Source organism: Kogia breviceps, chromosome 3 (genome assembly GCF_026419965.1).
Source record: "Kogia breviceps isolate mKogBre1 chromosome 3, mKogBre1 haplotype 1, whole genome shotgun sequence".
Classification (NCBI taxonomy): Eukaryota; Metazoa; Chordata; class Mammalia; order Artiodactyla; family Physeteridae; genus Kogia; species Kogia breviceps.
In genome coordinates this window covers 10,359,982-10,385,557 of record NC_081312.1, presented here as the reverse complement: position 1 = coordinate 10,385,557, position 25,576 = coordinate 10,359,982, and the positions used below count along the sequence as shown (strand labels likewise).

The window sequence follows — 25,576 nt, the reverse complement described above, 5'->3', positions numbered from 1 at the left end:
CCCAAGATGGGAACTGTCCTGGAGAATGTTCCATGTGCACTTGAGAAGAAAGTGTAATCTGCTGTTTTTGGATGGAAAGCCCTATAAATATCAATTAAATCTATCTGGTCTATTGTGCCATTTAAAGCTTGTGTTTCCTTATTAATTTTCTGTCTGGATGATCTTTCCATGGGTGTAAGTGAGGTGTTAAAATCCTCCACTATTATTGTGTTACTGTCGATTTCCTCTTTTATAGCTGTTAGCAGTTGCCTTATGTATTGAGGTGCTCCTGTGTTGGGTGCATATATATTTATAATTGTTATATCTTCTTCTTGGATTGATCCCTTGATCATTATGTAGTGTGCTTCCTTGTGTCTTGTGACATTCTTTATTTTAAATTCTATTTTATCTGATATGAGTATTGCTACTCCAGCTTTCTTTTGATTTCCATTTGCATGGAATATCTTTTTCCATCCCCTCGCTTTCAGTCTGTATGTGTCCCTAGGTCTGAAGTGGGTCTATTGTAGACAGCATATATATGGGTCTTGTTTTTGTATCCATTCAGTGAGCCTGTGTCTTTTGGTTGGAGCACTTAATCCATTCACGTTTAAGATAATTATTGATATGTATGTTCCTTACCATTTTCTTAATTGTTATGGGTTTGCTTTTGTAGGTCCTTTTCTTCCCTTGTGTTTCCCACTTAGAGAAGTTCCTTTAGCATTTGTTATAGAGCTGGTTTGGTGGTGTTGAATTCCCTTAGCTTTTGCTTGTCTGTAAAGCTTTCGATTTCTCCATTGAATCTGAACGAGATACTTGCCGGGTAGAGTAATCTTGGTTGTAGGTCTTTCCCTTCATCACTTTAAATATATTGTGCTACTCCTTTCTGGCTTGTAGAGTTCCTGCTGAGAAATCAGCTGTTAACGTTATGGGAGTTCCCTTGTATGTTATTTGTCATTTTTCCCTTGTTGCTTTCAATAACTTTGTCTTTAATTTTTGTCAGTTTGATTACTAGGTGTCTTGGCATGTTTCTCCTTGGGTTTATCCTGTATGGGACTCTCTGCACTTCCTGGACTTGGGTGGCTATTTCTTTCCCCATGTTAGGGAAGTTTTCGACTATAATCTCTTCAAATATTTTCTCAAGTCCTTTCTCTCTCTCTTCTCCTTCTGGGACCCCTATAATGAGAATGTTGTTGCGTTTAATGTTGTCCCAGAGGTCTCTTAGGTTGTCTTCATTTTTTCATTCTTTTTTCTTTATTCTGTTCTGCGGCAGTGAATTCCACCATTCTGTCTTCCAAGTCACTTATCCATTCTTCTGCCTCAGTTACTCTGCTATTGATTCCTTCTAGTGTATTTTTCATTTCAGTTAATGTATTGTCCATCTCTGTTTGTTCTTTAATTCTTTGAAGTGTTTGTCCTTTAATTCTTCTCGATCTGTGTTAAACGTTTCTTGCATCTTCTCCATCTTTGCCTCCATTCTTTTTCCAAGGTCGTGGATCATCTTCACTATCCTTATTCTGAATTCTTTTTCTGAAAGGTTGCCTAACTCCACTTCATTTAGTTGTTTTTCTGGGCTTTTGTCTTGTTCCTTCATCTGGTACATAGCCCTCTGCCTTTTCATCTTGTCCATCTTTCTGTGAATGTGGTTTTTGTTCCACAAGCTGCAGGATTCTAGTTCTTGCTTCTGCTGTCTGCCCTCTGGTGGATGAGGCTATCTAAGAGGCTTGTGCAAGTTTCCTGATGAAAACGACTGGTGGTGGGTAGAGCTGGTTGTTGCTCTGGTGGGCAGAGCTCAGTAAGCCTTTAATCTGCTTGTCTGCTGATGGGTGGGGCTGGGCCCCCTCCCTGTTGGTTGTTTGGCCTGAGGCAACCCAACTCTGGAGCCTACCTGGTCTCTTTGGTGGGGCTAATGGCAGACTCTGGGAGGGCTCACGGCAAGCAGTACTTCCCAGAACTTCTGCTGCCAGTGTCCTTGTCCTCACGGTGAGCCAGAGCCACCCCCTGCCTCTGCAGGAGACCCTCCAACACTAGCAGGTAGGTCTGGTTCAGTCTCCTGTGGGGTCACTGCTTCTTCTCCTGGGTCCTGATGTGCACACTACTTCATGTGTGTCCTCCAAGAGTAGAGTCTGTGTTTCCCCCAGTCCTATTGAAGTACTGCAGTCAAATCCCACTAGCCTTCAAAATCTGATTCTCTAGGAATTCTTCCTCCCATTGCCGGACCCCCAGGTTGGGAAGCCTGACGTGGGGCTCAGCACCTTCACTCCAGCGGACAGACTTCTGTGGTATAATTGTTCTCCAGTTTGTGAGTCACCCACCCAGCAGTTATGGGATTTGGTTTTATTGTGATTGTGCCCCTAGCATCTCACTGTGGCTTCTCCTTTGTCTTTGGATGTGGGGTATCTTTTTTTGTGAGTTCCAGTGTCTTCCTGTCGATGATTGTTCAGCAGTTAGTTGTCATTCTGGTGCTCTCGCAAGAGGGAGTGAGTGCACGTCATTTTACTCCGCTATCTTGAACCAATCTCTGGGCTACTTTAGGATTACCCTTGTCCTATCCCGGGGGGCTTACCAGTGCCTCTGTAAGGCTGTCGAAAAGGCTGCTTAAGTTTTCAGCCTCTCAGGAGGCTTTTCTAGAATCAGCAACTGCTTCCAGGGAAAAACCAGTCCCCAAATTACACACTTACCTTTCTGGATTTCCATTGTCTATTAGATCTTGGATGTGAAATTTTTTCACTACCTTGTTAGTTTCCATATGCCTTTGTGCAGATGATTTTTTTTAAACAACTTTATTGGAGTATAATTGCTTTACAATAGTGTGTTAGTTTCTGCTTTACAACAAAGTGAATCAGTTATACATATGTTCCCATATCTCTTCCCTCTTTCATCTCCCTCCCTCCCACCCTCCCTATCCCACCCCTCCAGGTGGTCACAAACCACCTAGCTGATCTCCCTGTGCCATGCAGCTGCTTCCCACTAGCTATCCACCCTACATTTGGTAGTGTATATATGTCCATGCCACTCTCTCACTTTGTCACAGCTTACCCTTCCCCCTCCCCATATCCTCAAGTCCATGCTCTAGTAGGTCTGTGTTTTATTCCCATCCTACCTCTAGTCTCTTCATGACTTTTTTTTTTTTTAGATTCCATATATATGTGTTAGCATACGGTATTTGTTTTTCTCCTCTGACTTACTTCACTCTGTATGACAGAGTCCAGGTCCATCCACCTCACTACAAATAACTCAGTTTCATTTCTTTTTATGGCTGAGTAATATTCCATTGTATATTTGTGCCACATCTTCTTTATCCATTCATCTGTTGATGGACACTTAAGTTGCTTCCATATCCTGGCCATTGTAAATAGAGCTGCAATGAACATTTTGGTACATGACTCTTTTTGAATTATGGTTTTCTTAGGGTATATGCCCACTAGTGGGATTGCTGGGTCGTATGGTAGTTCTGTTTATAGATTTTTAAGGAACCTCCATACTGTTTTCCATAGTGGCTGTCTCAATTTACATTCCCACCAGCAGTGCAAGAGTGTTCCCTTTTCTCCACACCCTCTCCAGCATTTATTGTTTCTAGATTTTTTTGATGATGGCCATTCTGACCGGTGTGAGATGATATCTCATTGTAGTTTTGATTTGCATTTCTCTAATGATTAATGATGTTGAGTATTCTTTCATGTGTTTTTTGGCAATCTGTATATCTTCTTTGGAGAAATGTCTATTTAGGTCTTCTGCCCATTTTTGGATTGGGTTGTTTGTTTTTTTGTTATTGAGCTGCATGAGTTGCTTATAAATTTTGGAGATTAATCCTTTGTCAGTTGCTTCATTTGCAACTATTTTCTCCCATTCTGAGGGTTGTCTTTTGGTCTTGTTTATGGTATTCTTTGCTGTTGAAAATCTTTTAAGTTTCATTAGGTCCCATTTGTTTATTTTTGTTTTTATTTCCATTTCTCTAGGAGGTGGGTCAAAAGGGATCTTGCTGTGATTTATGTCATAGAGTGTTCTGCCTATGTTTTCCTCTAAGAGTTTGATAGTGTCTGGCCTTACATTTAGGTCTTTAACCCATTTTGAGTTTATTTTTGTGTATGGTGTTATGGAGTGTTCTAATTTCATACTTTTACATGTACCAGTCCAGTTTTCCCAGCACCACTTACTGAAGAGGCTGTCTTTTCTCCACTGTATATTCTTGCCTCCTTTATCAAAGATAAGGTGACCATATGTGTGTGGGTTTATCTCTGGGCTTTCTATCCTGTTTCATTGATCTATATTTCTGTTCTTGTGCCAGTACCATACTGTCTTGCTTCCTTTGGCTTTGTAGTATAGTCTGAAGTCAGGGAGCCTGATCCCTCCAGCTCCATTTTTCGTTCTCAAGATTGCTTTGGGTATTTGGGGTCTTTTGTGTTTCCATACAAATTGTGAAATTTTTGGTTCTAGTTCTGTAAAAAATGCCAGTGGTAGTTTGATAGGGATTGCGTTGAATCTGTAGATTGCTGTGGGTAGTAGAGTCATTTTCACAATGTTGATTCTTCCAATCCAAGAACATGGTATATCTCTCCATCTGTTTGTGTCATCTTTAATTTCTTTCATCAGTGTCTTATAATTTTCTGCATACAGGTCTTTTGTCTCCTTAGGTAGGTTTATTCCTAGATATTTTATTCTTTTTGTTGCAATGGTAAATGGGAGTGTTTTCTTAATTTCACTGTCAGATTTTTCATCATTAGTGTATAAGAATGCCAGAGATTTCTGTGCATTAATTTTGTATCCTGCTACTTTACCAAATTCATTGATTAGCTCTAGTAGTTTTCTGGTAGCATCCTTAGGATTCTCTATGTATAGTGTCATGTCATCTGTGCAGATGATTTTTATATTTTTTCCAGCTTTTAAAATTATCCTCATCATAAGAGCTGATTAGAATTACCTACTCTGCTGTTACTGAAAGAGGAAGGAAAGTATAGCAAATTTCTGTAAGGCAGTAATGCTTTCCTGTTTTTTTTCTCTTCTTAATTTAATCAAACAATATTAATCCCCAATAATTTCTTTTTATATAGCTGCATATACCCTGTCATCACCTCTACCCCTACACAGATCAACTGATTGTTTTCTAATGATGTGTTAGGAATAGTCCAGAACCTACAATTAAATATTACGCCAAAACATTTGTGATGGATCTCTTTTTTAAACTTTGAGTTCTTCAACACCTTTTTTTTTTTTAATTGGGATGAAATTGTTTTGCAGTAGCAGATCTCCACTTTTAGTGTATATTTGCTCTGTAGGCAATCTTATCCACACACCCTTGGCTTTAAATATCATCTATATAAATTTTATCTATTCTATAATAATTCTTATTTATAGCAGATCTTTTCAGAGTATCTGAATTGTATATACAATTCCCTGTTTGTACTCTCTCCTCGGATGCCTCAACGTCACCTCAAAGTTAGCGAGTCCAGAACTGAGCTCCTGCTATTTCCTCTTGACATCTGGGCTCCCTCCAGAGTCCCCTATCCTAGTGGGTAACCTTCTTATCCACTTGACTTTCGAGCAAGGATGTGGGGAGTCATCCTTGATACCACCTGTCTTTTACTACTTGTTTATACAGTCCTGTTTATTTTATGTTTTAAATATTGAATCCACCCACCTCTCTCTAGCAATACTACCTCCACCCTAATCCAAGCTATTATGAGGGTTCAAGTGATCCTCACCCACTACCTCCCTCCCTTTCCGTCCTCCCTCCTTTCTGATCCTTTTCAACTTTATAATCAGCATGGTATTTCAAAGGATTTAAAACTACAATTTGAATATTTTGTTGCTTAATGCATCTAAGGCCTAATGTGATTTGGGCTCCGTCTGTTTCACTAGCCTCTGCCTCACCCCATTCACTCTGTGCTCCAGTCACACTGACCTTCTCTCAGTTCCTGGAATCTACCATCCTCCTCCTCACTTCTCAGTGCCAGCAATGCTTGCCTTCCTACTCCTCTTGCTTTCCTGCCTTCCTTATTCCTAGCTTTTGTCTAGTTGTCTCTTTCTCTTCACAAGGTCAGTTGTCACTTCTCAGTGATCCCCTTTCCTCAGAGATTAGTTCACCCAGCAGATGCTCTATGGTACCTTGTACTTCTTATCCTTAGATTTTACCACACTTTTAATTACAGGATGAACAGGTACATTGCTAGCCCTGCTCATTGCTAAGTCTCCAGCTCCTAGCACAGTGCCTTGAATGTAACTAAATGGTTATTTGCTCAATATTTGAATGTATATAATCAATAGCAGTCCCTCAAAGGTAGGGAACCACGTCTTTGACTTTTCTCCAGTTTCCCAGAATACTTAGTATGATGTTGGTACTTAATAAATAGTTGAGAATGAAATTAAAATTATATTATCAGAATTAGATTTTCATTGGGCTACATTAGAGGGAGATTAGGATAGAAGGGAAAAGTACTATGACTGACTAGAGTGAAAAGGAAAGCATTACTTGCTTATAGAAATTTGCCATACTTTCCAGTGCTGCCTCTCCCGCCCCCGAAAACAGTTTCTAATTTTTTTCAAAAAATGTTTAATTAAATATGACTACAGTGGATCATTTGAAAGGGTTATTTATAACTCTTGTGACCATTAAGTAGTTATTTCTTTGATAAGCACATCCTTTCTTTGCAATGTTTTAAATGACTTTATTTATATTTCAAGCCTAAATTACCCTTGATTCTAATTTATTATGTGTAAAAATGACTTGGCTGGGTCGTCCAGCTCAAAGTTCAGTTTCAAAACCACGGTATTGAAATATATCGATTTCTTCTGGTGTCCATGTGACTTTGCATGGCTGGATACTTCATTGCATGTTTGCAGTAGTCACATGATACTTACTATTGGTGTTGGTATTTCCTTTTTGGAAAGAGATCTTTGGGATATTTTATGTGTACCTCCTCATGAACCTTGCTAATCACTGAAACACAGATTAAAAGAAGGGTAAAACACACCCTTTTTGTCCCTGTTTACTGCCTCTACTTTATTTTCCCTCTCCGATTTTGATCTTCAGTGCTCTCAACTAGTTCTCTCCACCCTTTACTTAAGTGTGGAACGTGGCAGTCAATGATAGGGAAGAGAACGAGATACCGTAGTTAATTGTTAAAGGTACTTTAGAGTTGCATGTTCCAATTATTCATATTTAACTCAGTTGTAAAGTCTTTTATAAATAGTGTAATTTTATAGTGAAAAGAGTTGTTCAGTATTAGTGTTAGGTACTAAAAATTCCCATACTCATGACCCTCAAAACCCCAGATATTTTATATGTCCTAGGTTTTTAGTATTTTAATATATAAATCCATATTATTTAATTTCAAAATAACCAGTGATGTTATCTCTAAAAATATACAAAGATGCTTTGTAATTTTAGGATTCCTTTACCTTTAACCAGCACTATTTATGGTAGATATGTTTCCCAGTTATATTTAATAAGTTTAGTTTCCAAATGCATGAACCCAAAATCTTTGCTCTTTCAGAGTAAGCCAGTGATTTATTTATGCTTCTCTCTGTTGTGTATTGTAAAAAGAAAGATCTTCTTGATGCATTATAATGCGGGTTTATTGGCGACAGCGGTTTCCGTCTCTGCAAGGACATTACATTGTTTTACAAAATGCTTTCTTGCACCATTCATGCTAACTTAAGAATGAATTTAAACACAGAAGCATCTAGTACATTTTCCTTCCTTGAGTGGGAATGGTTTTTAAATTCGGAAGTGTATCATTAACTCATTTACGAAATGTCTTATTTCATTTTTGAGGAATTCAAGTTGGAATGCCAGCCATACGACAGTACATAAGAGGAATGGTAACTGGCATTAAGGCATGCACTTAAGCAATAGAGGAATTTACTTTTCAGTGTCTTCCAAGGTCCATGAGGATGCACAGTTATTTACCCAGAGAGTATGGATCTCACTATGTTTGTCCAGAGGGTGTGACTCTGTGGAGGAGAACACTAACTGGTAAGTATCCAATTCTTATCGTATGATGTTTCAGAAAACTATGTTTAGAAATCAGTTGAATTTTAGCAGTGATGAAATCTCTTAGTCTGTGCTGGTTTCTTAACAGTGGACAGTCCCAGATGTTGAAGTCAGCACAACAAGAGAAAAACCCAAATCCTGATAAGACTTGAGGATTTTTCGAAAATTAAGTGCAAAATAGTTGGGGCAAATGTTGCTGCGGCAGTCAAGACTAAGTAATACAGTAAGAAGATATGAAGTTGGAGAGCTTCTCATGTTCTTCCTTTGCATAAAGTTTGCATACGTACAAAACCCAGGACTTTAATGACTTTAAGAGGGGCAGAATTACGTCTCTTGGAACTTAAAACAACAGACTCATGTGAACTGGAATGCACATTGTGGCCCTCACAATTTATTTAAATATTTCTTTGCAAAGCACTCTCTGTTTCTAAAGAAAAGCTATGCCTTCTGAAACCTGTAAGTGATGTATCTTGGCCACATCAAATCTTCTAAAAGCGTTTTCCAAATCCAGAATTGTTAGTGTGGAACAAATGTTTGTTTTGGAAACAGTAAAACTGGGGGATGTGGGAGGGTTGATTTCAGAGACCAGTTGCTGCTCTGCTTTATGCCTTATCATTCCTTCTCTTTTTCTTTTCAGCTAGGAACTCTTAAGATACATAATTGACTGTTGATTGAAAAAACTTGTAAAATGACATTTGTATGTATGATACAAAAGTTTAAAACAAAACACAGCACCCAAATCAGCCACCCTAATATGTGATCAGTTTTCTGGGAATTAACCCCGCCACATAAACATCTGCCACAGTAAAGCCACTGCCAGATCTTAGGGTTGATGGAAGCCACGCCTTAATAAATGGTGAATGGAAGTGCAGAGTCTGTGAAGAAGAATTTGTTGCCTGGCTTTGGCATCAGGCAGACAAAGGGTTAAGTCTTAGAGTTGCCAATTACAAGCTTGCTGGCCTTCAGCAAAATACTTGACAGCTCTTGGTCTGTTCCTTCTGCTGTAGAATGATACATGTTATCATGGCTGGCAGTCGTCTCACCGCGCTGAATCAAGGACTCTGGGTACAGGGTCTAAATCACGGTTGCAGAGACACTGGGGTGGAAGATGACGGGAATATCTCCTCATTGACGTGCCAGAAAGAGAATTGAGAATGCATTTCTATGTGATCCATTTTTGCTTTGCCTTGTGTCTAATTCTACCAATCCCTAATCTTTAGGACTCACTTCAAAATCTCTTGAAGCCACCTTTTAGGAGATGTGGAAAAAGTGTGTGAAGGGAGAGAGCGTCAAGAGCAGAAAGTTTAGGTGAAAGGGTAAGAGATATTCAGTCATCCAGCAATTACTTACTGAACGCCTGCCATGTACTGTAGGAGCTGGGGAAATGGTAGTGAAAAAAACAGACAAAAAACTGCAGTCATGAAGCTTATGTTCTAGACGTGGGAGGTAGACAATAAACAGATGGACTTGTATGTTGGACAATGGAGATGATAAACCCGTCGGGTCATGGCGAGGGCTGGTGCAAGGGGGTGGCTTTCTGTTTAAAATAGGGTCATCAGAGAAGGGCTCATTGAAAAGGTGACATTAGAATAGAGGCTTGAAAAATATCAGGGAACCAACCATGTGGAAATCTGGGAAAAGAGGGAATTGGGAACAGATCTTTGTAAGTCATTGAAAAGGTTTAGACATTTCCTTGAGTGGGTTGGAAAGCCACTGGAGAGTTTTGAGCAGAAAAGTGACATGATCTGACTTTTTAAAAAGAATCTCTCTGGCTGCTGTAGAGAATAAGTAGTAGAGGGGCAGTGATAGAATCAGGGACTAGTTAGCAGGTTATTGGAGTAATTCAGGCAGGAGATGTTGGTGGCTTGGATCGGAGTGGTAGCGGTGGAGGTGATAGGTGGTCAGATTTTGGATCAGGATTGACTGGTCATTTGATTATGGTAAGGGATGAGAGGAGTTAAGGATGACCCCGAAGTTTCTGGGTTGAAAGCTGGAAGGGCAGAGTTGTCATTGATCGTTTAGAAGAAGGTGGGAGGAAGAGCCAGTTTTGGGGAGAGGTCAGTTCAGGTGATGAGATTCCTACCAGATATCCAAGGGTAGTGGAGAGGACACAGTTGGATGTACAGTGGTCATTATGTACATGCTCAGTTTGCACAAGTTGGTAAGTCATAAAAGTGCTATTTAAATGATTTCAATCAAATCTCTAAGAAGATGAAGCCATAATTTACATTTTATATATTAGGAAATAATGCAGAAAGACTAATTTTCCTAAGATCGCAGATATGAAACTTTGTTGTATGGTTGCAAGTTCCACCTTGTTCTACCAACTTTACTCTATTAGTTATAAAATAGGCATACAAGGGAAATTCCAGTAGTTGCCACAATTGATTAAACAAAGTAAGACTTTTAGCTGCCTTTGCATTAGGCACACCCACACAGTCTTCTAGAGAAGTATAAGTGATATCTTTGGTGAGGTTTATATGAAAGATGGGGGGGGGGTTTGACTCTTTGATGTGTTAAACTATTCTAATGTAGGCTTTGACTTTAAAAGGTGAGTAGAGGTGGCTATAAATATAATTAATTTTTAAAAACATTCTTATATTTTAAAAAATTCCTTTTTAAAAATAGTTTACTTCGTAGTAATTTGTGTTCTTGTCACTTGTTTAAAGGGGAAAATACATTTGCACAATCTGAAGTGTATTCCTTTTTTATAGTGGAATGCATAATATTTATTTTTTGAAGCAGAAATACAAGTAATAAAAACACATGTGATTGAGCTTTGACATTATTGTTGTAGGTGGGAATGGAAAACTGTACAATACAAAGAGAAAAACAGAAATTGAGATCTATTAAAAATGACTATTCTATTATCTAAATGTTTATGTACTTTTTATAATTTTTATGCAATAAAGCAATGGAGTGTTATTTCATAAATTCCTGAGACATTTAAACTTTATGTGGTCCAGGGACTTCCCTGGCGGTTCAGTTGTTAAACTCTGCACTTCCACGCAGGTGGCGCCGGTTCCATTCCTGGTCGGGTAACTAAGATCCCACATGCCACGTGGCGTGGCCCCCCAAAATTATATATAGAGAATATATATATGCTGTTACAGAAAACCCCGAACGAACTTTTTGGCCAACCCAATAGATATAAACGTTATGTGGTCTAATAAGTTAAACAATCAAGAGCAGATTAATATAGTTTTCTTAAAGTAATAAAAGGAAGTACATGTCCTTAAAGGTCATACATAGTTATTTTGTGCAATATGACTATGTTTGGTTTCTGTGACCTCGGCTTTTTAAAAAATTATAATTTCTGATCTCTCATCTATATAATAGCACACTCTTTCTGATTATACAGGAGGCCCTTCATGTTGCAGGAGTGGAAATGCAGTTAACGGCTGCGGTATCATTTTTGACCATTCTACAGGAAGAATCCGTGTCGATTCATACATATGCCCACTCCTTGCTCCCAGTCATTCTGCTGCATCTGGAGCACAGGGACGCAGGTCAGGGGCCTGACGTGCTTAATCGTATATGTACTTATTGTTTCTTGTATGTGGCTGTGATGTTATTTGAATTATGTTAGGCTGATGACCATAACTGAATGAGACTATGCTGCCTAAGAGTTGATCAGTGGTGTGACTAAAAATAGCGATGACTATTTTTGTACAAAAACCACAAAATTCAGTGCCCTCGAAGCCTGAAAACCCATTAGTTCATCTGATGATTTATACTTTTTTCTTAGATTTGTTTCTTTTACAACATTTATGTTTATAGTATTGTAGTACAAGAAAATGCACACTTTGGGTTAAAGATAGCCCCTCAGTATTATTTTTAAAGATATTAATGTTTTCCAGATATTGGCTAAGACAGAAAAATAGAGAAACTTCTTATAGTAGTAATAAAAATAATTATTGCCATTTTACTATTAAATACTATTGTAAATATTAGTGGCTAAGTTGAAACTGAATTTGTGAGATAGTTAAGTTGGCATGCTTTATCTTTGTCAATCAGGTGTCAGCAACGCATGGCTGGAAACTCTTCTGTCTGTGATAGAAGTATTGCCCAAAGAAACCCTAAGGCATGAGGTAATACTTTTTTTTTGTGTGTGTGTAAATTCTAGTACTTAAGTCACTCTAAGGTTTTTGTTGTTTTCGTTTTTGATAGAAACAGTATTTCAAAAAAGAATAAAGTTATTTCCTACTCTGAAAGCAGCACATATTCATTACAGAAAATTTGGGTAGTATAGAATATAGAAGGAAGAAAAATCATGGTTCTGTACTTAGCTACTTCTAACATTCTGATGTATTTTCATTTCAGATTTTTTCCCCTGTATATGGTGCTATTTGCCGTGTTAGTGATCACATTGAATTTATATATGATTGTTTTTCACTTAGCTTTATTTTCCTTATTATTTTCTCATATTACTCATTTGGTAGTAGCTGCAAATATTTTACTTACTTATTAAACATGTAAGCCTGTTTTCAGTGTTTTATTATCAAAATAAGGCAATAATGAACATCTCTGTAGAGTTTTTCCTGTTTTTCAGATAATTTCCTTAACTGTAACTTCCAAAAAAGTGGAATTACTAGGTTAGAGGGCATTAATATTCTTAAGGCTCTTGACTAGTAATATGAGAAAATGCCTGTTTCCCTGGGCTTCATCAGCAATAGCATTCCAGTTAAATTTGATGGGCCAGAAATGGAATTACATTTTAATTGGACATTTTTTGATTATTATGCTGTTGAATATTTTCTCATATTATTATATTTCACCTCTGTTCTCTTGGAATTGTCTGATCATATCCTTTGATCACTGTTTTTATGTGCTATTTATCTGTCAGGGTTGCCAATCCTTTGTTATATTTGTTGCAAATAATGTTACCAATTTGTTGTTTGCTTTTTAATGTTCAGTATTGTTCAACAGACCCTCCTCTAAAAGTTTTAGCAAATGCAGATGAGAGAACAGGAAAATTAGGAAATTTATTCTTTAAAGAAATGATTTTTCATTCTTTGAACCTTATTTCTATATGAATTTCCCTTCAAATATGTCCTGTTGAAAAAGAGTTATCAGTCAATAAAATGTCCTCTGTAGATTTCATTGTGTCGTTGCCCTTGTAGAGATTATGGCCCTAGCTCAGTGCCAAAACACTTGCTTGAATATGGGAAGATCTACCCAGTTATAAGGATGTTTGTATACTTCATGCCAAACATCTAGATGATTACACATATTTAAATATTGAAAGTAATGTTGACATATTTATACTTTTTGATTAGTGGTGCATGGTAGCATGCAGTTTTTACTCTAGAATGTCGCATATTATTTAACATGTGATTTTAAAGATTTTAAAATATGCCTTTTATTTCAGATCTTTGACTTTCAAATTATATTTATCATTATACATTCAGTAATTCTGGCTACTCTGCTGAGAGGAAAAAAGTTGATCCTTTGATTAAAGTTATAGTTAGAACTTGGGGGGATCGTAGTACCACCTAGTATTCTGATCTCCATTTTAAGTAGATGAGAAATCTTGGGATGAGAAATAGCAAGATTACTTAGACAAATTAAACAGCTCGGACCAGAATCAGGGTCTGATCTTCATAATTCTTTGTAGTCTGAAATGCTGTTGAGTTCGAGTGCCCAGGACATACACAATACCGTATCAGAGTTGGGCTGTTGTACTGAAATGACAGAATTACCTTAATAGAATCTTTCTGAAGTAATGTTTTGTTTGCTTCAGGACAAATGTAAAAATTAATCTATATGGAACAAAAACAAATTTCAGGGTATCTAATAATTAACTTGCTTTTTTTCTTTTGAAAAATGTATATTTCACAACTATATGTGCAAACAGATCATTAGCGAATTCACCATAAGCTTTAATTCAATTTTTTGGGTGCCTAATTGTTTTTGATTACATAATTTATCATCATCTTTACCTTAATAATCCAAGAAGGCAAACAAAATGAGATCCAGGTGATGAACAAACATGCATCTCAAAATGTAATTGAGGTTCTGTAAAAACATTTAGAACATTAAATATTCTTTGAAGAAAATAGCTGACATTAGTGTCAAGAATATATAAAATTTTGTGAATTTGTTCTCTAAATCTTTTCTCTTTAGATTTTGAATCCACTTGTTTCCAAGGCACAACTTTCCCAAACAGTCCAGTCTCGTTTAGTTAGTTGTAAAATTTTAGGAAAATTGACCAACAAATTTGATGCCCTTGTGTGAGTATTTGTATATATTTTTTTGTCTACTTTATTAAATTGATGTAAAATGTATAATGACTATATTATTAATAATTATATTAGATTTGTGTTATTCCATACTGTTTACAGTTTAGCTGATTTAAATTTACAGAATATAGAATTCTCAGAAGTCTACTTATTCAGATGCATTTCTTCTTGATATGACCTTTCAAAATCAATAAGGGTAACTTTTTTTCTATTTCCCATCTTAGTCATCTCTGTCACATACCTTGTGTAGTTTTGAGGATAAAATAAAATTATCTTACAGACTTCAAAAATTGTTAAACATTGACATAGAGATAGATTTCTGCTTTTTTCTATCAGCTTTTTTCCATCATTGCTATGAATTCATTATCTTGAATAATTTATCTTAGTTTGAGGTTTTATAGAGAATGTTTATAATTTATATGCTACACTCTGCCCAGATGATAAATACCAAGTGGAAAGAATGAAATGTTGTGTAATTATGACACAAGAGTAAGTTATAAAATTGACAAATATTTTGGTTGATGGTTGCTAGAATCAGTCCACTTGCCTATAGCCTTTTATCGTAGCTAAGATGTTTTAGTTGCCAATTACAAATTAACCATTATTTTAAAAAGACTAAGTCATATACATAATTTAGAAGTAGCTGTTAACATCCAAATGTAATAACATGTGTAAATATACATTGTAAATGATAAAGTTCTGTATTAAGGTATGTTTATTATTAAGCTAAGATTTTGAGGATAATTTTTTGAAAATATTATTCTAAAATACTCACCCATTTGCATGTTTCTTTCCTCTCTCTCTAAGCATTAAAAGAGAAATTCTTCCCTTGGTAAAATCACTCTGTCAAGATGTAGAGTACGAAGTTCGATCTTGTATGTGTCGGCAATTAGAAAATATAGCTCAGGGCATTGGGTAAGTATACTTTCAATTCCTTTTGTCACAGTTTTATTTCTGGATTGTCAGACATGTGTATCCTGTTCTGTATTCCATGAAAGCATGCTTTTAAAGGGCTAAACTTTATATGATCTTTAAAAATGATCATAATAAGTACCTTCTGATGTGTTTATATTAAAAGAGATAAAAGTGAAGGTGTTTAGTATGGTGGGTTAATGTTAATTTCTTTCCTTTTTACCTTAGTTACTTACTTATCACTCCAAACCCCTAGATCCAGGAAGGGAAAACTGTCCATGCTTTGAATATAATATACCATGCTCAGACTATAGCTGTACCATATCTTTTAGCTGGCAGCTGTATTACTGGGTCATTTCAGATGAAATTACTCAGTGGAAGTCTTTGTCTCCTGTGCGGCTCTGCGCTTCCAGTGTCTGCTTTGTAGGTCTCCTTGTCTTCTGAGTGTGTGAAGCTCAGGAAGGAGAGGGATAGGGCAGTCTCTTCTCTTCACGTGTAAAAACTAATCTCATGTCAAGGTATAAGTATGATTTTAAAGGGAATTTTATCTAAAAACCATCTTGGGAAACAGTTTTTTTTTTTTTTTTCAAGTATCCTAAATTGGTACAAAAAACTTTGGAACCTCTCATTTTTACTAGAAATTGCAGTGATTTCTCCTTGTTATTTGTTTCACAAGCAAGGACAATCAGGTTGTTGCCATTAAAATTGCTAATTAAAAAAAAATCTGAGCCAGTATTGAAGGCTTTAGAAAGACTTTAGAATGTCATACAGATTGAGGGTAGAGTAGTGTCCTCTGTCCTGCATCCACCCTTGCTGAGTAGGATTTAAATGTTGTGTGGAAGCTTAACACTTCAACAGAGTAATCAGTTCCCTAACCTTGATCTCAGAACCAACTTCTTTCCTTCTGTTAGGTCTTCTAAGGCTAGGCTGACTCTGGATCATTGTGGACCATAATTAATTCAGTCTTGCCCCGATCTGTGCCCCTTAACCAAGATCAGAACCTATTAGGAGAATATGCTGTTGTCCTTTTGTATTCTGTTTTTTTTTTTGTCACTGAAATTTTGACACAGTGGATGGGTCTTCTGAAAATTAATATATGATTATTGCTTAAGGATTAATTTATAAAAGTAAAACTAGAAAGAATCTACCTAGTTTGTTAAGTTAGAATGCACTTGTTAAGTTAGAATGCTTGGTTACATAATATTTATTTAATTTTGAGTTCTTACATATTATTAAAGACATAATTATAGGACTTTTGTGTTATGCTGGCTGAAAATTACTAAGACCTGATTCATATTCTTTATTCTCCCTTTGATAACTACATAAAACTAAAGAGAGGTACACAGGCTTTTTTCTTTCAGCATTGAAAATTAGGAATATTGTTAAGATCTGAAAGTTACCAAGAGAAATTTTCTTATAGTCAAGGCTAGATGAGGCCCTGAGATAGGTGAAAGGAATTAGGAAGAGAAAACTTCAGAGACTTGTACTGGTTTGATACTACTGCACTGGGAGTTAATGTTCCTAAGGCATTTGGGATTGAGATGTGCTGGGAAGAGGCTCAAGAACAGAACAGAATTGGGTTTGTAATTTTGTGTTTCCTGTGGCTTGCAAGGGAAGATTTACTGACCATTTTATTTTAACCAGAAGTGAGCACTATTATTTATTAGTAAGATGATCAGGAAGCAAAATGAAGAGATTCTTCTCAAGCTAGCATATCCATATGAAATAAAAGTTGTAAAACACTAGAAAGCCACTATGGATTATGCACCAGTTTAGGATCAAAGAGGACAATTCTTAGACTATCAGATTAATAGTGAATAGTATTATGAAGAGGTCATACATAATCATTACAAGAAAAGAAGTGTGCTGAATAGATTTCTCCTTGTACAGGGATGACTAAAGAGAAAAGAAAAAGACTTGGGATCTACAAAATGATCCTTCAGTGTTAGAGGGGAAGAACATACAGCACTAAGATCGGAAAGAAAGAACATACTTTTGAAAAAGTTGATCAGACTTCTAATTATGGTGATATACTAAATAAGAACCTGAAAATCCTCCCATTACAATATGTGACAAAATTCAGCATCCATTCATGAAGGAAACTTCCTTAATTTGATAAAGGGCATGTATGAAAGAAAAACCTATAGCTAACATCATACTTAATGGTAGATATTGAATGCTGTCCCCCTATGGTAACAGCTGGCAAGGATAGTTTTCATCACTTTTATTCAATCTGTACTGGAGGTTCTAGCCATTGAAATAAGGCAAGAAGACAAAAACCTAAAAGGTCTAAAGATCTGAAAGAAAGAAGTAAAATGTTTTCTATTTGTAGATGACATCGCTGTTTACATGGAAAATCTTCAGTAATTTACAAAACAGCTATTAGAATAGTAAATGGATTTAAGGATGTTTTAGGATACAAGGTTAACATACAAAAATCAATTGTGTTTTTGTATACTAGCAAAGATAGTTAGAAAATGAAAATTTAAATTTAAAAATTTGAATGAAATTTTTAAATGAAATTTTAAAATTCCACTTATTTAATTTAACAAAAAAGGTACAAGACCTACACTGAAAACTCTACACTCTACACTGAAAAACCGTAAAACAATGTTGAGAGAAATTTTTAAGAACAGATATATACCATATCCATGAATTGGAAGACTCAATATTGTTAATATTGTTAAAATGTCAATTCTCCCCAAGTTGATCTAGCAATTCAATGCAGTCCTGACCAAAATTGTGCTGTTTTGTAGAAGCTGATTCTAAAATTTATATGAAAATGCAAGTGATCTAGAAGAGCCAAAGCAGTCTAAAAAAAAATGGCAAAGACCTGTTTTCAAGATATAATAAAACTACAGTAATCAAAAGAATGTAATGTTGGTAAAAGAATAGACATGTATCAGTGAAAGAGAAGAGAGAATCCAGAAACAGATTATGGTGGATTGATTTTTCAATAGAGTGTCAAAGCAATTTAATGAGGAAAGGAAAGTCTTTTCAAAACATGATACTGGGATAACTGGATATTCATAAGAGAAAAAAATTGAACATCGATTCTCGCCTCTTACCATACACAATGACTAACTTGAAATCTATAATAAACCTAAATATAAAAGCTAAAACCATAAACTTGGGACTTCCCTGGTGGTGCAGTGGTTAAGAATCCGCCTGTCAATGCAGGGGACACGGGTTCGAGCCCTGGTCTGGGAAGATACCACATGCTGCGGAGCAACTAATCCCGTGCGCCACAACTACTGAGCCTGCACCCTAGAGCCCTCGAGCCACAACTGCTGAGCCTGCGTGCCAAAACTACTGAAGCCCGCATGCCTAGAGCCCATGCTCCGCAACAAAGAGAAGCCACCACAATGAGAAGCCTGCACATTGCAACGAAGAGTATCCCCCGCTCGCTGCAACTAGAGAAAGCCCGAGCGCAGCAACAAAGACCCAACACAGCCAAAAATAAATAAATTAATTAATTTAAAAAAACCTATAAACTTCTTGAAGAAAATATAGGAGAAAATATCTGCGGCTTTGGGGTAGGCAAGGATTGTTTAGATAAAAGTCATGAACTATGAAAGAAAAATGTGATAATTATACTTTATAAAAAATAATCTGTTTACTCTTTAAAACAAGTCAAGTCCAGAATGGAAAACTACTGATACTCACAATACATATATCAAGCTTATATCCAGAATATATAAAGAACTCTTACGACTCGATGATACAGAACTCTTACAAACAATCCAGTTAATAAATGATTAGTGTGTTTGAACAGGTATGTCATAAAGGAAGATATAACACATGACCAAAAAGCACATGAAACTGTATTCAACATCATTAGTCATAAATGGAATGTAAATTAAAACCACAGTGAGCTACTACTACACACTAACTAGAATGTGTAGTGTAAAAAGCCTGTCAGAATCAAATATTAATGAGGATTTGGAACAGCTGGAACTCTAATACACTGCTGGTGGAAGTGTAAAATGGTGGAACCCACTTTGGAAAACTGATTGGCATTTACTTAACAGTTAAACGTATATCTTCCATATGACCCAGCTATTCTACTATAAATTATTTACCCAAGAGAAGTGAAAATATATATCAACAACAAGAATTGTTTTATATACACAAGTTTATAGCAGCTTTATTTGTTTTACCTAAAACCGGAACAATCCAAATGTCTATCCACAGGTGAATGGAAAAATAAAATGTGGCATGTCCGTACAATGGAATACTATTCAGCAATAAAAAGGAATGAAGTACTGATACATGTGATATTATATCATGGATGAATCTCAAAATCAGTGTGTTAAGAGAAATAAATCAGACACAAAAGGATATATACAGTATGTCAAATACAAACTAATATATAGTGACAAAAAGCAGACCCATTATTGCCTTTGTCAGACGCAGATTGTAAAATTCAGATATAATGGGATTGATGGTTGGTTCTTGTCCTCTGCCCTTATTTTTGTCTTTTGTCAGACTGGAAGTCTGTTGATGAAGGGGGAGCAGGTAGGGGAGGGCCAAGCCAGAACACTAGAGGCATTGTCTTGTGAAAAGAGAGCTGGAGATGAGTAGGTCCCCAGTGTTTCTCCAGACCCAGTCTCCTTAGAACAGGTCAGTGGAGAAGGCACAAAGGAGAGGGTTCCTCAAATTGATTTTGCGGTCCTGGCTGACCATAGAACTCAGAATCATCATCAGTATTTAAGCTGAAGCAGACGGCTACCATCAGATGACTCCAAATCATAGCCAGCACTGGGGTAGATTTGTATCACACAGCCAGACCCCAGGATTCCTGGATGGCTCTCTGGGCAAGCTTGCTTATTTCGTTCATCTTGTTATTCCTGACCCTGTATTTTACCCCCTTTTGACATCATGAAAGGGTTAGGTTGTAGTTACTAGCATCTAGACTGATAAAACTGGACTTGTACAGATATTAGGATCTTTAGATCCTTAGATCCTTAGACTTCTATTCCATATATGTCTGGCTGGGGCAGAATTTACATGTGAGGCAAGAGATAGATATTCTTATAAATATATTAGTTTAGGCAATATGCAATCTGCACCCATTTCCTGAAAAAAATTACCTATAATCCAGTTTGCTAAGAAGAACTAAGGAAAAAGGGAAAATATTTGTATCCTATGTCTAAGTCCCCCATAATGCCTTATTTCCCCTCAACTTTTATAATATGGTAAATGGGCAAAGAAAATGAGCATATACTTCATAAAGTAGGAGTACAAGTGGCTAACAAACATTTATTCAATCTTATTGTTTAACCATGTTAGTTGTCAGAACAATACATTCACTTAATGAGTATATTGAACAACTACCATAAGTTGCATAAGTAAATATGCAATTGCTATCGATGTTTCTTGTATTCATACTATCATGCTTTCCCAGCCAGACTGCAAGCTTCCAGACAGCAAGAGCCATATCTTTATGATTTTTCCTATTTTCTGTAACGCTTAGCTCAGTGACTTGTTCTTAGTACGTTCTTGATAAAAATGTATTGGTTTGATTTATTTTCTTCTATTGCTTATTGTGCAGGACAGAACTTACAAAAAGTGTGGTGCTTCCTGAATTAATAGAACTTTCTAGGGATGAAGGCAGCAGTGTGCGGCTTGCAGCTTTTGAAACTTTGGTTAATCTGCTCGACATATTTGATACAGGTAAATCTTCATGTGGACACATCTTTGCTTCTGAAAGCATTGTTTTTCCATGTTTTGTATCACTAGTAAGGAGTAAAGGCAGCTGCAGGATGGAGTTTCTTATGTTAACTTTCATGATAAATGTTAGACTTCCCTTCTCTCTCTGTTGTGGTCCTTTCTCTTTTGGTGCCTTCTCTGCTGCCACTTTTCCCCTCCTGGCAGCTGGTGTTGTTGAATATTTCCTACCCTTCTCTTTCCTTTCATCAACATTTAACTGACTAGTATATAGGGCTAAGAATTTGGGTTGGTGACTAGTTTTTAACTTGCTCAACTAATTGACCCTAAGACAGATCTTGACTAAAGCAATATCTAAATTAGCTTCCTCTACTTAATATTTTAATGCTGGAAATGTCATGGCCACAGGAGGAGAAATCTGGGATGGGATATTTGGGTGGGAATGGGTAAGGAGGTGTTTCTTAGTGTTGTGCAAATCAAATCACAAAGACAATTAAATTAGTTGCTCTACTGAGTGTGTGACTAGATTCTTAACCAATGTTAGACATAGTTCAGTGCAAATTAACTATTTTGTTAGGGTGAAATTTGGAAGGGCAAATGTCAAGTACTCAGGTGCAAAACACTGTTGTGTAATTGTAGGATTCCTTTGTTCTTGTTTTTAAATTTATTTATTTTATTTATTTTACTTTTGGCTGCATTGGGTCTTCATTGCTGAGTGTGGGCATTCTCTAGTTGTGGAGAGCAGGGGGGCTACTCTTTGTTGCGGTGCGCGGGCTTCTCATTGTGGTGGCTTCTCTTGTTGTGGAGTACGGGCTCAGTAGTTGTGGCTCACAGGCTCTAGAGCATGGGCTCAGTAGTTGTGGTGCACGGGCTCAGCAGTTGTGGCTCACGGGCTCTGGAGCACAGGCTCAGTAGCGTGGCACATGGGCTTAGTTGCTCCGCAGCATGTGGGATCTTCCCGGACCAGGGCTCGAACCCGTGTCCCCTGCATTGACAGGAGGATTCTTCACCACTGCGCCATCAGGGAAGCCCCTGTAGGATTACTTTGGATTAACAATATTTTAACTGAACTAGGAGACCCTCTTAAAGATTATTGCAATGTGGACAATTATGATGTGTGGATGTTACAGAGTAATAATTTAGGCCATTGGATGAACCAGAGGAGTAGAATCAGCAGTATCTGATAAGTGAACAAATGAATCTCTTTGTCCTAATAATGGGGCACCCTTAGGCATCCAAACTAGAAACCTGGGCATCACCTCTGATCTGGGGCTTTTCCTGCCCCACACTCGGTTATCACAGATCTGTCCTAACCTGTATTCATGGCTTTATTTCCTCCCGTTCTTTCCCACTCCTCTGGGATCTGGTGCTCCAGCCCCATTTGCTGTTATCTTGGCATACCAAATTCTTTCAACCTCTAGCCTTTTCATGTTCACTTTTTTCACCCTTCCCTCTATTTTTCTCCTAGCCAGCTGCTTCTTTTCAGTGCCCAGTTCAAAACAGTGTCTTCTCTGACATCTTCTAAATCCCTTTATACCGGGGGTTGGCAAACTATGGCCTATAGGCCAAATCCTGCTGCCACCAGTTTTTGTAAATAGAGCTTATTGGAACACAGCCACCCCCATTTGTTTATGTATTGTCTGTAGCTGTTTTGTGCCAAAGTGACAGAGTTGAATACTTGGGACAGATAAACTGCAAAGCCTAGAATATTTGCAAAAATAGTTTGCAGACTCCTGCCTTATACTAACTATTAAAATAGTGATCACATTGTCTTATGATATTTTTTGTGTTTGACTTCTTTACTGGTCTGAGTTTCTCATTACGCGGGCCTCTCACTGTTGTGGCCTCTCCCGTTGCGGGGCACAGGCTCCGGACGCGCAGGCTCAGCGGCCATGGCTCACGGGCCCAGCCGCTCCGCGGCATGTGGGATCCTCCCGTACCGGGGCACGAACCCGTATCCCCTGCATCGGCAGGCGGACTCTCAACCACTGCGCCACCAGGGAAGCCCCAGAGAACTTTTTATTCATCTTTCTACTTCTGTTAATGCTTGTTGTCTGAGAAATTCAATAAATGTCGAATGAATGTTATATAGTAAAAACAATAGATATGGTACTGAAATGTGATGATAATAATAACAGCAATAATAATAATACCAATAAACCTGTTACAGGATTTTACTTAGTATTGTCAGACCCTTAATAAAGTAGTGGTTTATTTCTGAAAGTTTGAGAGAACTGTGGCAAATTCAGGGAGCATTTGGAATCAAAACTTAAATATTTTTAATATCAGAAACTTATGACCTAAGCAGGCATACTCAAAGAATGAATTCACTTTTTAAAAAAGAGTTGTATAGGAAGTAAAAGCGAAGAAATTCATTATACAGAATGTAATATAAGCTAACTTACTTTCAATCAAAAATGAAATGACAAAATGCAGCATGGTGTGAGATGTATGCAGAAGAGAATTCCTGCTACTCATCTATTTATACTAGCAGTATTAGCATTCTTGTAGTTATTCAGACTCAAAACCTCAATCATCTTAGCTTTTTAATTTGTAGTCACTCTATAGTTTATTCCCTATGGCCTGCGGTGTCAAGTCCAAACCCCTTAGCCTGGCATAAACGTTTTTGATGTTTCCCACTTATCTCTTACCTATTCTTTATGTCGCCCCTCCATCATCACTGTTTTCAGATATTTTCTGTTACTCTGAGACTAACATAGTAATTTTTCTTTCTGGAATTTGTGTATATGCATTAATTTCCACATGTGCAGTGTGGACAATTGGATCTAAACTATGTTTTATTCTTGTTTTTCAGATGACAGAAGTCAAACTATACTTCCCTTAGTGAAATCGTTTTGTGAAAAATCTTTCAAGGCAGATGAATCAATTCTTATTTCCTTATCTTTCCATTTAGGAAAACTATGCCATGGACTATATGGTATGATATGTCCTAAGAATGTCAAGATTATAGATAATTTTTCCCTTTTCTTTTACCTTAGCCACTAAACTTTAGCTCTTCAGTTGTAAAGCCTACCCTTTAAGTGTGTAAAATCTTAAGAGATCTTAGAATTTTGATAACATAATTTAGAACAGTTAGAAATGACTTTTTCATAGTAGAACCTATATGAAAGAACAATGGCAGGGGATTCCCTGGTGACGTAGTGGTTAAGAATCTGCCTACTAATGCAGGCGACATGGGTTCGAGCCGTGGTCCGGGAAGATACCACATGCCACGGAGCAACTAAGCCCATGCGCCACAACTACTGAATCTGTGCTCTAGAGCCCGCAAGCCACAACTGCTGAGCCCACGTGCCACAGCTACTGAAGCCCGCACACCTAGAGTCCCTGCTGTGCAACAAGAGAAGACACTGTAATGAGAAGCCTGTGCACCACAGTGAAGAGTAGCCCCCACTCGCTGCAGCTAGAGAAAGCCCATGCACAGCAATGAAGACCCAATGCAGCCAAAAATAAATAACTAAATAAAATAAACTTATTAAGAAAAAAAAACAATGGCAGAGTGAAGTAGGCATAGCCTTTTAAATTTCTGAATATTTTATCTTTATGTATTGGTAAATGATAATAGAAGCTCAGGTATGTTAACTATTTTGCATAGTAAGTATACTCTTATTAACTTTTTGTAGAATAATTAATATATCACATGAGCAGTTCAGCTTAGAATGCAGAATAATACCTGTAACTCTTGGCATTCTGAACATATTACTCAGTTCTTAGCTTACTAAAATAATGTAAGCGTTAATTAAATTATAACAATCTAGCATAGAAAAACATATTTTTGTGCAGATTGTGGACTTTTAATAGACTGTTGAAAAAAAGTATTGCAATATATGTTGAGTTACTAGCTTCCTAAGACGGTATATGAATGTGGAACCAGTCCATTCCATTGATCAAAATTATTTTGAGTTTACTTCGCCATCTTTCAGATTCCTTTTTTTTTTTCTGGCTGCGCCTTACCGCTTTTGGGTTCTTAGTTTCCCGACCAGGGATTGAACCTGGGCCCACGGCAGTGAAAGTGCCAAGTCTTAACCACTGGACCGCCAGGGAATTCTCTCAGATTCCATTTTTAAGCTCCTTCTCTGCAGACATATGTGCATGTCTTTTCTGTAGGCAACTTTAGAATATTTACCGTAAGTAAATAGCAATAATGGCTGCCATATTATTATTGTAGTGACTCATTAGTGGTATATACAATGGTACATGCTGCAGAAATTAATGCAGGTGTAATTCCTGCATTGCATAGTTTTATACTATCAAAATTAAAATGAAAATATTATTAAAATTAACATAAGGTGAAGAACCATTAGATTTCTTCACAATAGTTATTCTTTTCTCATTGTGGCTTTTATTTATGATTTCCAACCATTTATTTAAATATTTGGTTCCAATTATTTTTATTTCACTTTGCTTTTCCCTTTTTAATTATTGTTTTCAATTAAAATGTTGAGCAAAGGTTTTGCATTTGTTTTAGGAATATTTACTCCAGATCAACACTTGAGATTTTTGGAGTTTTATAAGAAACTTTGTACATTGGGTTTGCAACAGGAAAATGGACACAATGAAAACCAGATTCCACCCCAAATCTTAGAGCAGGAGAAGAAATATATTTCAGTACGGAAGAACTGTGCTTATAACTTTCCGGTAATAAATTATACACTTGTATTGGCTAAACATTTTAATTTTAACTTAAAAACATGTGAATAGATTGCATAGAAAAATATTGCCGTATTTGACACTTGCTACTTCACATTATGTCTGGTGTATATTG

The 25,576-nt window shown here is 36.9% G+C and overlaps 1 protein-coding gene across 3 annotated transcripts in view; it reads left to right on the top strand.

Moving 5' to 3' along the window:
* Positions 1-25,576, top strand: part of PPP4R4 (protein phosphatase 4 regulatory subunit 4) — a 126,491-nt gene that overhangs the window by 61,112 nt on the left and 39,803 nt on the right. For 2 of the 3 annotated variants that reach the window (XM_067027826.1, XM_059056141.2), the window contains exons 4-10: positions 11,331-11,478; positions 11,987-12,060; positions 14,096-14,202; positions 15,019-15,126; positions 20,678-20,799; positions 23,609-23,731; positions 25,280-25,449. In XM_067027826.1, the coding sequence (XP_066883927.1) occupies positions 11,331-11,478; positions 11,987-12,060; positions 14,096-14,202; positions 15,019-15,126; positions 20,678-20,799; positions 23,609-23,731; positions 25,280-25,449 (852 nt within the window). Of the gene's footprint in view, positions 1-8,154; positions 8,426-9,189; positions 9,286-11,330; positions 11,479-11,986; positions 12,061-14,095; positions 14,203-15,018; positions 15,127-20,677; positions 20,800-23,608; positions 23,732-25,279; positions 25,450-25,576 lie in introns of those variants that run through there. The other variant, XM_067027827.1, reaches the window with a different exon arrangement.